The sequence below is a fragment of the Lytechinus pictus genome, chromosome 4 (genome assembly GCF_037042905.1).
Source record: "Lytechinus pictus isolate F3 Inbred chromosome 4, Lp3.0, whole genome shotgun sequence".
Taxonomy (NCBI): domain Eukaryota; kingdom Metazoa; phylum Echinodermata; class Echinoidea; order Temnopleuroida; family Toxopneustidae; genus Lytechinus; species Lytechinus pictus.
In genome coordinates, this window is record NC_087248.1 from 15,728,625 (window position 1) to 15,743,282 (window position 14,658).

Sequence of the window (14,658 nt, forward strand, 5' to 3'; positions counted from 1 at the left end):
TCTATACCATTCTCTGTAGACTACTGTGTTATGAAGGGAGGCGATCACCCCCGGGTTCAGGGCCTGGGAACGATTTTTTTTTCAGTGGGGGTGCAGATATGGGCTGAAATATCTCCTCAAAGGTGGGGGACACTATTGAGTGTTCCATTGTTGTTTTATATACACACACATGCAAGGACAACTCCCACACACGCACACACACATATATATGAGAGTCACTTCCTAGCCCCCTTTATTTTTAAAAAAGATATAGATATGAATTAAATAGTGCGATCGAGCGCGAAGCGCAAGCTATTTTGGGGGAAATTTAATAAATTTTGTCCTGAAAATCATTTTGAGCAATGTTTGTGATCCTTAAATGGGTTCTTGTACCGTTTGTCTTTATCCAGTAGATGCTGAATCAGCAATGTTCACAGCTGTGGAAAGAGCAGAACAGTATAAGTAGGTTTTAGAATCCTCTAAATCCCCCCAAGCCTTTGGTACGACGAGAAGTGATGAAAAACGAGTAAGTGGCAAAGATGAAATTCCTGTCCAAAAAGCAATGTCCATTTTGAAAGGCTCCTCCAAACAGTTAACTCCAAACAGTAGAAGAAATAAAGCAAAATGTAACGTCCAAATAACTGCAAACACGAACACCATGCAGCAGGAACAAAAACGCGTAAAACAGAAACTCCAAGAACACAAAAGCTGTGAAAATATTGGGTTCTTGTACCGTTTGTCTTTAATATCCAGTAGATGCTGAATCAGCAATGTTCACAGCTGTGGAAAGAGCAGAACAGTAGAAGTAGGTTTTAGAATCCTCTAATACTGAACAAGATGCGTATGATAATTACTGCAAGCGCGAGCAGTTATTTTTAATAGATACGTTCTAGCCTGATCGAAAATGGACCTGTAAGGACTGTCACTGTTTGCAGTTACCCATTATTAAGACGATAAATATTGCCACAATCAAATAATGCGAGCGCGAAGCACAAGCTGAAGATTTTTGACATTCCAACCCAAAAACTGGACATTCTAAGCACTTTTTTTGTAATCATGAACAGGATAGGAATATAACTATACAATTGATGCGGGCGCGAAGCGCAAACGGAAACATTCTAGGCAGTAGGCACTCTTTTTAATCATATGAACAGGATTGAGATTTCCGACCTAAAATGGGGCACTACTAGTATTTATGTTTTGTAAATCAGGAAAAGAATGTTCATGTTTATAGGATGCTTTATCTTCCTACATTAATAATGTGAGCACGAAGCGCGAGCAGAAACATTTTTATATTCTGATCTGAAACTTTATAATTCAAGCACGTTTTGAATAAAACACAAGCTGCGTATCTGAAAAAAAAATGCGTGTGCGAGTTTAGATTTAGACCTAAAATCTGGGCATTCTGAATATTTTCTAACATTCTAACATTTATTTTACTATCTGAAAATCAATAATGCGAGCACGAAGCGCGAGCAGAAAATATTTGATATTCTGATCTGAAAACGGTGAATTCAAGCACACCATTTACACAAACAAGGTGCTGTCGACCGACAAGAAATGACCTGACACACTCACATATGAGCTTAGAAATGTCAAATCCCTCCACTTTGGCTAAAAGTCAAATCGTCTGAAAGTTAATTCCCTTTCATAAGGACAATCCTTATAACATTTACTGTTATGTCAGACAATCATTTTGTGGTCAATAGCAATTTTGATGCCTGGATTTGTATTTTGGAAATTTTGGAATTTTCTTTCGTTTGAAAATGTACTTGGCACATGCTTCTTAACAATTTTTTAATGACACTATAGCGTAGAGATGGGGGAGCACTTGAGGTATTGACCCCCCCCCCCCGCAAAAGAGAGAGATATAGAGAGAGAAATGAAAGAAAGAAAGAAAGAAAGAAAGAAAGAAAGAAAGAAAGAAAGAAAGAAAGAAAGAAAGAAAGAAAGAAAGAAAGAAAGAAAGAAAGAAAGAAAGAAAGAAAGAAAGAAAGAAAGAAAGAAAGAAAGAAAGAAAGAAAGAAAGAAAGAAAGAAAGAAAGAAAGAAAGAAAGAAAGGAAGGCAGGCAGACAGAAAGAAAGAAAGAAAGACAAAAAAAAGAAAGAAATTTGATAGTATTTTCTAAATATTATGTCGAAATCTATCAAAAATTTTGATATTATAGATATTGATTTTGGGGGCTCGCTCGCATCGCTCGGTCGCGGCCATTATAGAGATTTTGCCCATTAATTAAGGCGCCATAACTTTTTTTTCTTCATTACGCCACTGATTCATATGGAGTTTTTTTTTTTCCATTCTGGCAATTGAGGGGTCAAAAGTATTATCTGAAATTAGATACATAAGAGGTAACCCGGATGTGATGTGACTTTTCCATGAAACGCAGATTTTTGCCGTGACAGTGCCAGTTGTGTGATTACACCCTCGCGATGTCAGCTCGTACTATTGAGGTTAAATACAACATGTTCAAATCGGGATTCCCTTTTTTCGACAGGGGTGCGTTACGACCACAAATTGATACTTCGTTTAAAGAGCTCGCAACATGCCAAAAGTGACATCTCACCCAAACTTCTGTCGATAAGTGTTTCGATTGTTTTTCGTTTGACTAGTATGTTGTTCTGTTTCAACCGCTTATACAAAGTGCATCCCGCAGTACACCAGTCCTTCTTGATTATTGCAATCTCTATAACTATTTATATCAATATCGTGGCGTGCCATCGCCCGGTGTCTTCTGTTTTGAGGTGGGGATTTGGGGGACTTTGAATCTGTGTTGGTGTCGTCAGGGATTCGCGCACTTCCGGTAACTTCGTACTTCTAATAAATAGATCTATCATTTTATTAGAGGATCACTTTTAGCCGCTGACGTTATAGAGATCATCACCTCGTCTTCCTTGAACTATAGTAGATGTTCTCGAGCTACCGCGATCGAGAGGATCAAAAGTAGCTAGGCTTAATTCTGTCCTGACGTGGATAAATCAAGATGACTGATGCGGGCTTGAAGAAGGGTTCGTTCGTTTTCAAAGGAGGCGAACGGTCTCTGATAATGGATGCCTTGTCGGACCAGCCAGGGGAGCTGATGAAGACTGAGAGTCCCAACTTCATTTGCTCTCTCCTCCCACCCCACTGGCGGAGTAATAAGAGTTTGCCGGTTGCCTTTAAAGTTTTCTCCCTTGGAGAGACGAAAGATGGAACAATTGTGACCATTGGAGCGGGGAATGATGAAAACTGTTGTGCTGAACTGAAAAATAACATAGCAGTCATGAAAAATCAAGTTGCCCATTTCAATGACCTGCGTTTTGTTGGAAAATCAGGCCGGGGTAAGTAACAAAATATGGCAAAATATTCTTCAGTCAAAGATATATTTCTGAAAGAAAACATATTCTTGTTTTAACTTTGCTGTTCATATTAAAATTAGTTGATTCATGTCTTTCATGTTTCAGAGGCGTCGATCCTGGGGGGGGGCAGGGGGGCGATCGCCCCACCAATGAAAATATTGGGGGCAAACATATCGTTTTGCCCCCCCCCCCCCCATTATTCCGCATGTGCAAAAAAATAAGATAAGATTGTAATGTTACACATAAATCAGCAAGCGAGATTGAGATACACAACTCGTTCTTCATTTAAAATCGTGTGCTCAAAATGTCCGTTTTTTCCAATTGGAATGTAACAATTTTCAGCTCGCGCTTCGCGCTCGCATGATTTCTTGAGCAAAAACCCATACTTTTCATGATTAAATAGGTGATAGAATGTCCCGTTTTCAGTTCTAATCCTCAAAATAACTCCCGCTTCGATTTGCAATAATCTTTTGTTGGATATATATCTCGGTTTTTTTTTATTAAAAACGTCCATTAAACTGTCATTTTTTAAAGATCGAAATATCAAAATTTTCAGCTCGCGCTTCGCGCTCGCATCTATTGTTCTTTTAGATACCTGTCTTAATCATTGGTACCATAAATGCTTAAAATATATCAAGCTTTCAGTTCAGAATATAAAGAAATTTAAGCTCGCTCTCGGCACTTGCATTATCTGTGTAGTGAGTTATACTCCAATCAGTCCTAAACAAGTACCTTTTTCCTGTTTTTAGGACAGTATACTAAAAAAATTCAGCTCGCGCTTCGCGCTCGCATTAATTTGTTGGTGAGATTTGTGTCTCTTTCTCATGAGTCATATATATATATATATATATATATATAGGCCTATGTGTGTGTGTGTGTGTGGGTTTGTTTGTTTTGTGTGATCGAGCGCCTTTGGAACGTTGATTCATGATTTTGCCCCCCAATCTGAAAAATGGATCGACGCCCCTGTGTTATATATACAATGGTTAGTCTTGGTCGCAGTACGTCTGTTTCACAAAAGCCTGACACAATGCTCCCTTTCGGCGACATTGATGCTCTTTAACTCTTTAATTTATGATAGGAAGACATGAAATGTTTTCAGACATAGTGCCGATAGTGTATTTATTTCGATGGAGTCTGGCTTGAATTTTCCCAAAGGACTAGCAATTACGAGAGTGTACACAAGTCGTTCTGTAAACGAGCACTGCAAGCCCTTGCGTAGGCATATAGCCCGGCCTATAGATGGAGAAAGGGTGCCCCCTCCCCATCTCTACCGCAAAAAAAGGAAGAAGGAAGAAGAAATAGAAAGAAAAGGAGGGAAAAGGGTAAAATGTCATTATCTGAACATTATGCCAAAATCTATTACAAAATTAGATTTTCATTTTTAATAGGCACCATTTTTTGCTCGCTTGCTTCGCTCGCTCGGACTTTTTAGAACATTTTCCATGAGCGCCTCTGACTGCAAATATAGGCAGATGTGTGAACTAACCCCCTTTTTTAAGTTTTAAAGCGAGATGAAGGAAAAGAATTGTAGATAAGAAAGAGTATAAAATTAGCATGGTCCATAATTAGGCCCTCGCACTAAATTCAAATTCAAATTCAAATGAAACTCCCTTCATCATAAAAACTGATACCGAATTAGATACACAAACACACCAAACCCAAAGTACAATTCGCGCGTTCGAAATGCTATTTGGAGAGAGCAACTGTCTCGCGGTTTGCTTGTTCGTTCTTGTTCTTTTATATATATTTTTTTTTTTCCGGATTTTTTATCATTAACATGTATTCTTTTTTCTTGTCTTGATTATCCCATTTTCTTCCCCTCAATCAGCTGTTTTCTTAGTTCTTAATTTCTAAATAGTAAATTAAAAGCCAATGGGGTGCCCAACCCCAACTTGACCGGTGCCGCCCCCAGTCGATGAAGTTTGACTGTTTTAATTGTCTCGGCTGTAACTACAGTCTCACGGACCCGTTCCTGCTTGATATAAAAACAGTATTTTTAAAAAAAGCAACAAAAAAAAAAGGAGAGGAGAAAAAAGAAAGAGTAAAGAGGAGTAGCAAATAGAGAGGTCTTGGTCGAACTCTATTAGCCCTGTAATTTTTGAAAATTACGTCACCTCTATAATCGTCTGCCACCTCCTGCATTATGATGCCGCCCCAATGTGATGCCACTATTCTTGATAATATATATATAAACCAGCTTTATTCAATCAATCTCTCCAGCACCCCAAAGAGTCAATCCCGGGAGTCAAAATTAACACATTAAAAATCTTCAAGAATTTTGACCATTTTTCGAACGGGCGCAGCGCGACAGGTGACAGCAATTAAACGCGGCATAATGGCAAATAATCAGGGTCTATAAACATACTTTTTTTCTGAAAAGAGAGATAAAATTGCCAAGTGCATTTCAGCAGGCAGTTTGAGTCCCTGGAAAAGTACCTCAAAATAATAAACCACAGCCGCTGGTTCATCTATTTTTTCCTGTTGACAATTAGGTCCAAACTACACAAGTTGATTATAATCTTGGCTCGTTCAGCATGATCTTTACTTTACTATAAACTCTGCCTCTTGTGGCAAACCAAGTGCTCGTGTGGTCTACCAACATTTCCCCTTCTTGAAACGTTTGTTATAAAAGAAATAGGGTCTGCATGATTGAAATTATGAGATGATGATACCGGACAGAATTTGGTGGTAAGAAACCTCTAATCTTACTCCCAAGGTTAAGAACCCCTCTGGCCCCTGTAATATCTGCCTTCCAATACAATAACTATATACTGAATTTTGTCCTTCTTTTCCTTTTGTTTTCTTTTGAACAACCAAGATAGCCATACCTAATGTATCTTTCAGTCTAGGGCTGCACGCCATAGCCAGGGACAGTGCCGGTATACTTCAATGGGGGGGGGGGGGGGAGGGGGTACGACGGTTACACACCCTTTTATCTTGATTAAAGGATTGAGTCATCCAGACGTCTCCTCTCCATTCTCTTCTTTCTTCGTTATTTTCTTTACCCTATTTGATTTTTTTGTTTTACCTTTTTACTACATTACTTTTCACTTTTCTCTTTTTCCTTTTTTTTTGAGGGGGGCTGTCAATTTTAGTGGCAATTACTTCTGTGGTGATGACATTTGCCTTCTTTTTATTTTTTGCTTGGCAGAATTTCCTGTTCTCCACTCCACCTCCTACCCCAACCCCCATCCATCCCCGGCCAATCCTGGATTTGCCCCTGTTTGCCAAACAATGCTCACGATATTCCACGATGTTTACATCGGAATGCATTAACGATATGCCTAATCATCACCATGATTAATCACCTTCATGATTCGTCATCAAAACTGTTTAGTAGTTTGACTAATGATAATTCATCAAGACCGTATTTTTTACTAAAAATCTGTTAGCGCAATAGTGAAAGCCATCCATTAATACAGAATGCCAAAGCTGTCATTCTTTACTTTTTTTGTGTGTGTGGGGGGGGGGGGGGTGTTGGGTACTCATACTGAAATTGATTTCACAAAGAGTGAATATCATCCAGGAATTAAACAAACCCTGAAGGATAAATTATTTACTTTTTATCAGTGGCGTAATGAGCCAAACATTTATATAAAGTTATGAGAGAGCGTAGCGAGTGAGCAAAATCTTTGACATTTTTATTACAAAAATCATATTTTGTGATAGCAAATAATGTAATGTTTCACCCTTTTCTCTTTCCTTTTCTCCTTTTTTTTTTCTTGGTCGTCAAATGTTTTTTTTTTGGCGGGGCGGGGGCAAGTGTCCCCAAGCCCCCAATCTGTACTCCACTGACTTTTACTCTCTGTCTTTTCGCTTTTCATGCAGGGAAAAGCTTCACACTGTCAATATTCGTGTGCACGAACCCTCCTCAGATTGCTACGTGTAACAGTGCTATTAAGGTAACTGTCGATGGACCAAGACCTAAACGTAAGTCATCTTGATCTGTGCCTAATGGTTTTTTTTTCATTTAGGCCTGCTTTTTCATACGTTTTTAGTTTTTTATTCGTATTATAGGGCTACAAAGATGGCAAAGATAACATTGTATTGATTACGAATAGAGCCATCCAGGTCATCCTAAAAGAAAACGGATAAATAAATAAATGTATATCAGACTTGTTTACTAAATGCATTTTAATTACCCACACCCCCTCAAAATTATGAATAAATAAAGAAATAATAATAAGAAGAAGAAGAAAATAACAAATGTGATCCGTCAAATAGAGAATTACCGTTACGGTAACTTTGTCAGTATGGTGACTGCCATAACTTTACACCCAATTAAAATAAAAGTTTCCATGGTAATTAACAGTTCCCATGGCAACCATACTATAATACGTTATAAAACAGGCAAGTTGGTGTATGAACTTGCCCGTCACTCCTCGATCTAACATTTAGTCGAAAAGTGTTTGTAACCTAGGCAAATGTCAACACTTATCAATATTGGCAATGAAAGACGAAAATCATGGAGTGAAAATGTCTGGCAAAGATTATTTGCGTGGGATGTATTGGAGACTGATATTGTAATACTCTTTCAGTTTGATCTATTTTTTAAATCCTGATGCATGTACCATCTGGGTGTGGATAGAGTATTGCCTCCGATTTCGGATGGGTTTGTTGGGGGTATATTTTTTTCCTTTTTGCATATGTTATCAGCTGAAATCATGTTACAGGTGAATTGGCTAATTACCAACAGACTGCCCTTTTGACTTCAAACCTTCTTTAACTGAAAGGGATCGACAGAATGACATTTTCTTTGAAAAAATCTCAAAATAACATATCCTTCAATGATTCACATAACAACTCGTCTATAGGTTCATTGTAGCATCCTTATCCCTTGTAGTGATCTTAATAGCACACTATAATTTTGTTCGTTATAATTAAAAAGACTTATTACACAAAATTATTATTATTTCCATAATTATGAATGTTATGACGAATATTGATTGAAGTATACAAAATTGTGTAACAAAAAAAATCACAGAGGAACAGGGGCGACCACCGGTATTATTTTTTTCAAGTGGTGCAAAGCTAGGAATTAGCACAAAAAGGGGGGGGGGGCAAAAAGAGGGCTAAAAAGAAAAGAAAGAAGAATATCAAATAGAGTTTGTGTTTACTGTTACCCTGTGTTGCCCCTGTTATTGAATTAAGAATGACGTCACCACCTCATGTCGTCTCCCCCACCTTCCTGTAAGAAATAACCTGACGCCACCCCAGCCGAGCCCAAGTCAGAGCGTGAAGTCTCCAAACATCTGACACAAGAGTCTGATCTGTCCGTTTTATTCCAGGACCCAAGTCCAAGCCAGACCACGAACCTCGATGCGTCTCTTCCCTCATCGATGCAAGCCACGCCCATTCTTGTGGGGTAGCTATCTCTCACAACCATGGCAACCAGATCGGAAGACAGCAGGCATTCATGAACCAGGGATGGATGCCCGGATGTTATCCTCTATCTTCGATTTCTACTGGTAATATTCTGATGTCATACCTACGGGATTCATTATATGGCCGGCATGCATGAAAGTAATTTGAGTAGAATTCAAAATACTGGTGGAAGAACACCACAGGAGCAAGAATATCACGTTTCGGTCTTGTATATACATGTAGGTCTAAACGTATTTGTTTGATAAAGATCACTCAAAATCAGTTTGTATTCATTGATAAAGAAAATTAGCATGTAACCGAAAATATTCATATAAATAGGCGACCAATTTGTCTTTGAGCAATATTATGGTTTAACGATGAACCGTTTAAACTTACGAAATACATTAAAGAGAGTCCCCAGAAGAACAAATGAAGATAGCTTGGCACCTGTCCAGGCTGTCTGTGTAAGTGTGATACCTGTTGTTGGCTTATTTTCAAAATATGTGCAATGTCATCTACGCTATGCTCACATTTGTTTGATAATTCCATCAGACTTGTCACTTGGAGTTAGATAATTTTCATGGAGTGTCTTAAGGCAAAGTGCATATAATGTCTTCAAACTTTGACAAGATGCTGTCAGAGTCACGACTGCGTCACTAACCATATGCTAACAGGGCGGAACCCATTCTGTCCGAGATACGGAGGAAGTATGACGAGTGACTTCGGTACCATTTCTCGATCATTATTGTCGCAAATAGAACTATGTGAGAACAAAAAAAAAACAGTTTCCCTTGATACCGAAGTTAGATGGAGCCAAGAAGTTTTGGAGTTTATCCACATGTTCTCGGTTTTAGACAGGATAATGAATACACTTGTGGTATGGCAGAAAGAACCATCGATGTTGGTTTGGGTTTGTCGTCCATCTGTTTCCTCTCCCCCTCCCCCTCTCTCTCCCTCTCTATAACTCTCTATCTCTTTCTTTTTTCTACTACACATCCGAAATCGTGTATGCATATATGTCACCGATATACGAAAAGACATAAAAAATGTTTCTAGAATCAATAAAATCAAAAAAGGTCAATCATTGAAAGATCCAGATATTATAATGAAACAATTTTTTATAAATTACAAAATATAATTACAAATTGAAAGAAAGATAAGTAAAGGGATGAGGAAAGGGGATATTAACTCAATGTAGGTCGGTCCCAAAGGAGAACACATGCCGACCACCTCTGTATTTTTTTCCAGGTAATTACGAAGGGGGGGGGGGAGAAAAAAGATGACACATTAATGAGGGAGAAAAGAAGAAGGAAGACAATAAACATAATGGGTAATGTAACCACTGTCGGTATATCAATTAATTAAATAATTCAATTGAAAAATATGAAGCCACGTTCATTAGGTCGTATGCCCCGGCCATCAAAGTATGCCGCCCTCAGTCAAACTAAAGAGAAAATTTGGAGGGTGAGAGGAGAAAGCGATGATACCATTATACCTGCCCATATCAACCGAAAATCGAGTCAAGTTATATAGGTTTATTTCTTGTTTTCGGTTGCGTGTTCGCATTTTTTTATTGTCCATATCCCTTCGTGGATCCTCCCCACGAATGCTTACACCTTATATTCTGATTTCACAATTATTTTTAATTGTTCTAACTATTATGATATCTAAACCCCTTTCATTTTTTCCCTCAGATACTTCCCAGCCTGGAATTTATACAAGTCCATATCTATCATCGGGTCAACATCCTACTGACAACCCATCTACTCATCTTCCGCAAATAAAGTCAGAACCATCGGAGATAAACTTCATCCAGCAGAACTACCCACAGTTCATCTACCCAACGCAACCTGAGGGTGTACCCTTCAGCCCTCCTACAAGCACCATCTCAAGAGTAACAACCGAAGAAGATCCACAGCGGGGCATCTTGCCGATAGCACCAAATCAACTTCCCTTGCCGTTTCAGCCTGCTCAGAATGTCTTCCCCAGCTCCAATGCTGTTCCGGTGACTTCATCACCATATTCAATTTACCCCCACCTCTATCTGTCATCCTCTTCATCTCAGTATTGCGGTGGTTCTCTGAACATGCTCCCATCAACAATGTCAGATGAACACCGGAAGCTGGAGGACGAAGAACCAGCTAATTGCATTTCCATGGAAACTGCAATTCACCTTCCTCATTCCGCTCCGGAGATGTCTCTGAGTTTCGGAGGACATCCGCAAAACCCGAATGAACTTGATGATGCAAAAACAACAGACGCACATGGCATCGGAATCGAGATCATTCAACAGCATCCTCAAGGCATCACTAACATAGCGCCAATCCAACAAACTGTTCTGGGACACTTCCCACTCATGTCAGATTCGAGAAAAGAGGAGTTTTGGCGACCATATTAAAGAATCTTTGAGCAGGCACAGATCCGAGGAAGCACTCAGCTTATGAAAATCATTTATCCATATCTGCTGCTTAGCTTACTTTTCTTTTAGACAGGAATAGTTTATGCGATGGGAAGGTTGACCAACATTGGAAATCGACCATTTCGTGGAAATGACACCTTCCATGATAAAAATATCGTACCGAAAAACTATTTTCTTCTTAATCTTGTTTTCTAATCTTTCGTGTTTAAATTATTCATATTTAGTATTTATCTGTAAAAATTGAGTAGAATTGGATAGAAATTGATTTTGATCTGATCGTCACGGGTTCATAGTTTGTATATTAAATGAATGAATTGGCATGACGATATATTGTTTGTATAGCCAATGTCCATCAATGACAGGTACAGATGAGATACAACCGGTACATCGATATCTTCGTCAACATGGTGCTCAAGATCGCAAGTGCGTGTATATAATTTAGTTTTTACAGACATATGCATCAGTCAGCATGATCAGGGTTTTTGCGAAGGGGACGAATTCTACAACACGGAAAATTCATTGTCAAAAGCCCTTCATGACAAGGCAGTCTTTGTCGAAAATCTGTGAATCAAAACAACAGTTTCGTTCTGGACTCTACTGGACAATCGACAGTCATTTGCAATTTTTCGTCAACTCTGAATCTTACGAAGATCTGCTGTCCGGGTTCACCAAATTTTCTACAAAAACCTTTCAGCTGTTCATTGTGATTTTACATCTGGGACCGACCTTTAACGTTACCATCCGAAAGACGTGACCAGGGCTCGAACCTCTGCATCCATTTCCAATAGCAGATACTTGGGACAAAACCCAGTGCTGATAAAAGTGTATCTTTATGTGCATGACAACGCCGTTTTTTCTCGGATTAACTCGGAAGGCGTGAGACCAGGGGAGCGTTTTCATGAAAGGACTTGTCGGACGTTTTATCCGACAGTTACCATAGTAACAGTGCTCCTCAGCCAATCTAAATCAAGTGAAGTTGTCAGATCTGACAACTTGTCGGACAAAAAAACATTGATGAAACGCTCCACAGGCCGTGTCAGATGGCCTGGTGCAAGCACTAAACTAAAAACTGTTGTGCACGGGCGATGCTGTGAAGATGGGCCGACTGCCCCTCCTATTTTCCAAGTTTGATATAATCAAATTAAATTAATTCATTCAACTTGATCTAGAAACGGTAGACCCCCCCCCCCCCCTTCCGTCCCCAAACCATAGCTTGTGACGACGGGGGGGGGGTCCTTTACAAATATAAACAAATTCAATTTAATTAGTGAAGAAAATCAGAAAATAAAATAGAAGAAAAAAACATAAAAAGATATCTGGGTGGTGTAACTTTATATTGTCCCCGTAATTCATTATTTATGAGAAAAAGTTACGTCCCCTGGCTTTAGTTCGTCTTGTCCCGCCCCCCCCCCCCCCCCCCGCTGCCCTCTCTTTTGAAATACCCTGGCATACGTGTACACGTATAGATACTACAATTGATTTGTCATTATTTTCATATCCATCTCAAAGATTATGTAACGCATGATTTGTAAATTGTCACTTTTCTCTGATCATTAAAAGCTACATTTTTTAAACTTCATATTAGCAATTTCTTTTAAATCTTTTTGAGAAAACGCATGTGCACTATAGAATGTCATCCTAATGCAAAGAAAATGATTTACCGATGACATTTTAAAAAGAACACATTGTTAATGTGTCGATCTGTTTCCTTTTCGACTTGTAAACCCAGCAGCTCCTGTTGCGTATAATATCAGGGGCCGCGGAACCGGGGAGCTTGGTGGGCTTCAGCCCCCCCCCCCCATTTTTTCCCAAACCGTGTACAAAAACTTAAGAATGACCATCTGATTGTGACTTTTTTTTTCATTGTCAGCTCCCCCCTTTCAAAACAGTCCTGCGGCCCCTGCGTATATGTCATCCATGGATGTTTTTCTATCTGAGGGAAAGTGACTCATTCGGAGAGAAAAGGGGTAGAGGGAGAGAGGGAGGGAAAGAAAGGAAGAAATAGCGAGAGTGGGGAGAAAGAGGGCAGAATAATCACCGAAGATCCGGCAAATATGCATCATAAACTGATGTAACTCGTGGTCAAAGCCCGGGGGGGGGGGGGCCACTTCCATTAACGAGTGGATATGCGCGACCATGGGTCCCGAAAAGCACCCGAAGTATTTTCCATATTCTGAAAATACACCCCTTAACAAGTATTGGCGTGTGAAACCTAGCTACCCTTAACACGTATTGGAAACAAAACGATACCCTTGGCGAGCTCCCCGAATTGAACCCCTAAACATGTACAGCGATATTTTAAGTGTCAGTTTATGTCACGGACGTCGGTTTTACCTTTACCTACATCATTGGGTTTAGTATATGGCCACACCTCGCGTAAATCGGACTCTTAACACGTAGTATTGACTGTTGGGGCAAAAAGTACATCCTTTATATAACATTTTAGTTTTTTTACCCTCGCAAATTTGACCCTAATTACGTAGCTTTCCTAGCGAAATAGATACCCTTTTTTCATTATTTTAGTGTTTTTGACACCCTTATTACGTTACGTACGTGACGTGCCCTATCTTGAAAAAGACATCCTTTTTCCTTTTCTTTTTTGGTCGCGCATGGTATCCACTCGTCAATGTAAGTGCCCCCTACCCCCCCCCCCCCGGTCAAAGAAGGGTCGAAACTAGTAATGCGAGGAAACTTGTAATAATTGAACGAGGAAATTTTGCACTTTAATATTGGAAATGTGCACTTAACGGCATAAATGAAATGCAACATTATACCATAATGATCAATTAAAATCTATCATACTGTCTCGCATTATTCAAAGGAAAAAAAGTCACCATCACTCTCCCACCTCACGCGCCCCCTCAAAATAACATGGCGCCGTTGTGTTTTCTAAGTGAAGAGTCCCCTATGAAAAAAAAACTAGGCCTACCCTTTCACCTTTCAATAAGTGGATCGTTTTATGTTAGGCCAACAGCCCTATAAGCATGTCCCATTTGAAATCAAACTACTCCTCAATTTCCAATCAGTGTCCGACATAATGGCCCCAAATGCCTGCGCTCTTATTAAAATTGGACCGAAGATTAAATGGCGGAGACAGGCCTTTATTGAAAACATCATTTCACTTCTTTCTTTCCCTTATTATTAAACATCATAAGCGGTTTTACTTTTTTATTTTATGCTCATACGGTTTATTCCTTTTATGTTACTAGGATTTAAATTCTTTGCTAATATTCCAATAATTTTTTTCTGCCCACGTTTCTTAACTTTTAATTTTATTATGTTTCGGCATATATGTTTTGCTATTATATTTGAATGCTTTACTTTTTATGAGTTTCTGTATAGATATTTTCTTGTCACGGCCTCGCTGGATAGCAGATATGATTGTGGGAAACTATATGTATATTCAGCATTTTTAAATGTGAATAAAATTAAGTCAAATAAACAAACTAATTTATACCTGGGAGGAAGATGATTCCGTATAGGCGAACTATACATGATGTACACGAATAGGTTATATACATGCCTGGTTATATATGGGTCTTATGTGCAGTCAAGCA

The 14,658-nt window shown here is 39.1% G+C and overlaps 1 protein-coding gene across 1 annotated transcript; it reads left to right on the forward strand.

Moving 5' to 3' along the window:
- The first annotated feature begins 2,357 nt into the window (after positions 1-2,357).
- LOC129259457 (runt-related transcription factor 1-like) lies at positions 2,358-12,680 on the forward strand. The gene is made up of 4 exons (XM_064098953.1): positions 2,358-3,297; positions 7,147-7,248; positions 8,607-8,786; positions 10,377-12,680. The coding sequence occupies exons 1-4, from the start codon at positions 2,961-2,963 to the stop codon at positions 11,078-11,080; spliced, it is 1,323 nt and encodes a 440-aa protein (XP_063955023.1). The 5' UTR covers positions 2,358-2,960; the 3' UTR covers positions 11,081-12,680.
- The last annotated feature ends 1,978 nt before the right edge of the window (positions 12,681-14,658 follow it).

Excerpts from the sequence above, each read along its gene's own strand:
- LOC129259457 (XM_064098953.1), top strand. The coding sequence starts at position 2,961 with ATGACTGATGCGGGCTTGAAGAAGGGTTCGTTCGTTTTCAAAGGAGGC. Across the intron at positions 3,298-7,146 it reads TGTTGGAAAATCAGGCCGGG|GGAAAAGCTTCACACTGTCA; the intron begins GTAAGTAACAAA and ends CTTTTCATGCAG. Across the intron at positions 7,249-8,606 it reads CGATGGACCAAGACCTAAAC|GACCCAAGTCCAAGCCAGAC; the intron begins GTAAGTCATCTT and ends GTTTTATTCCAG.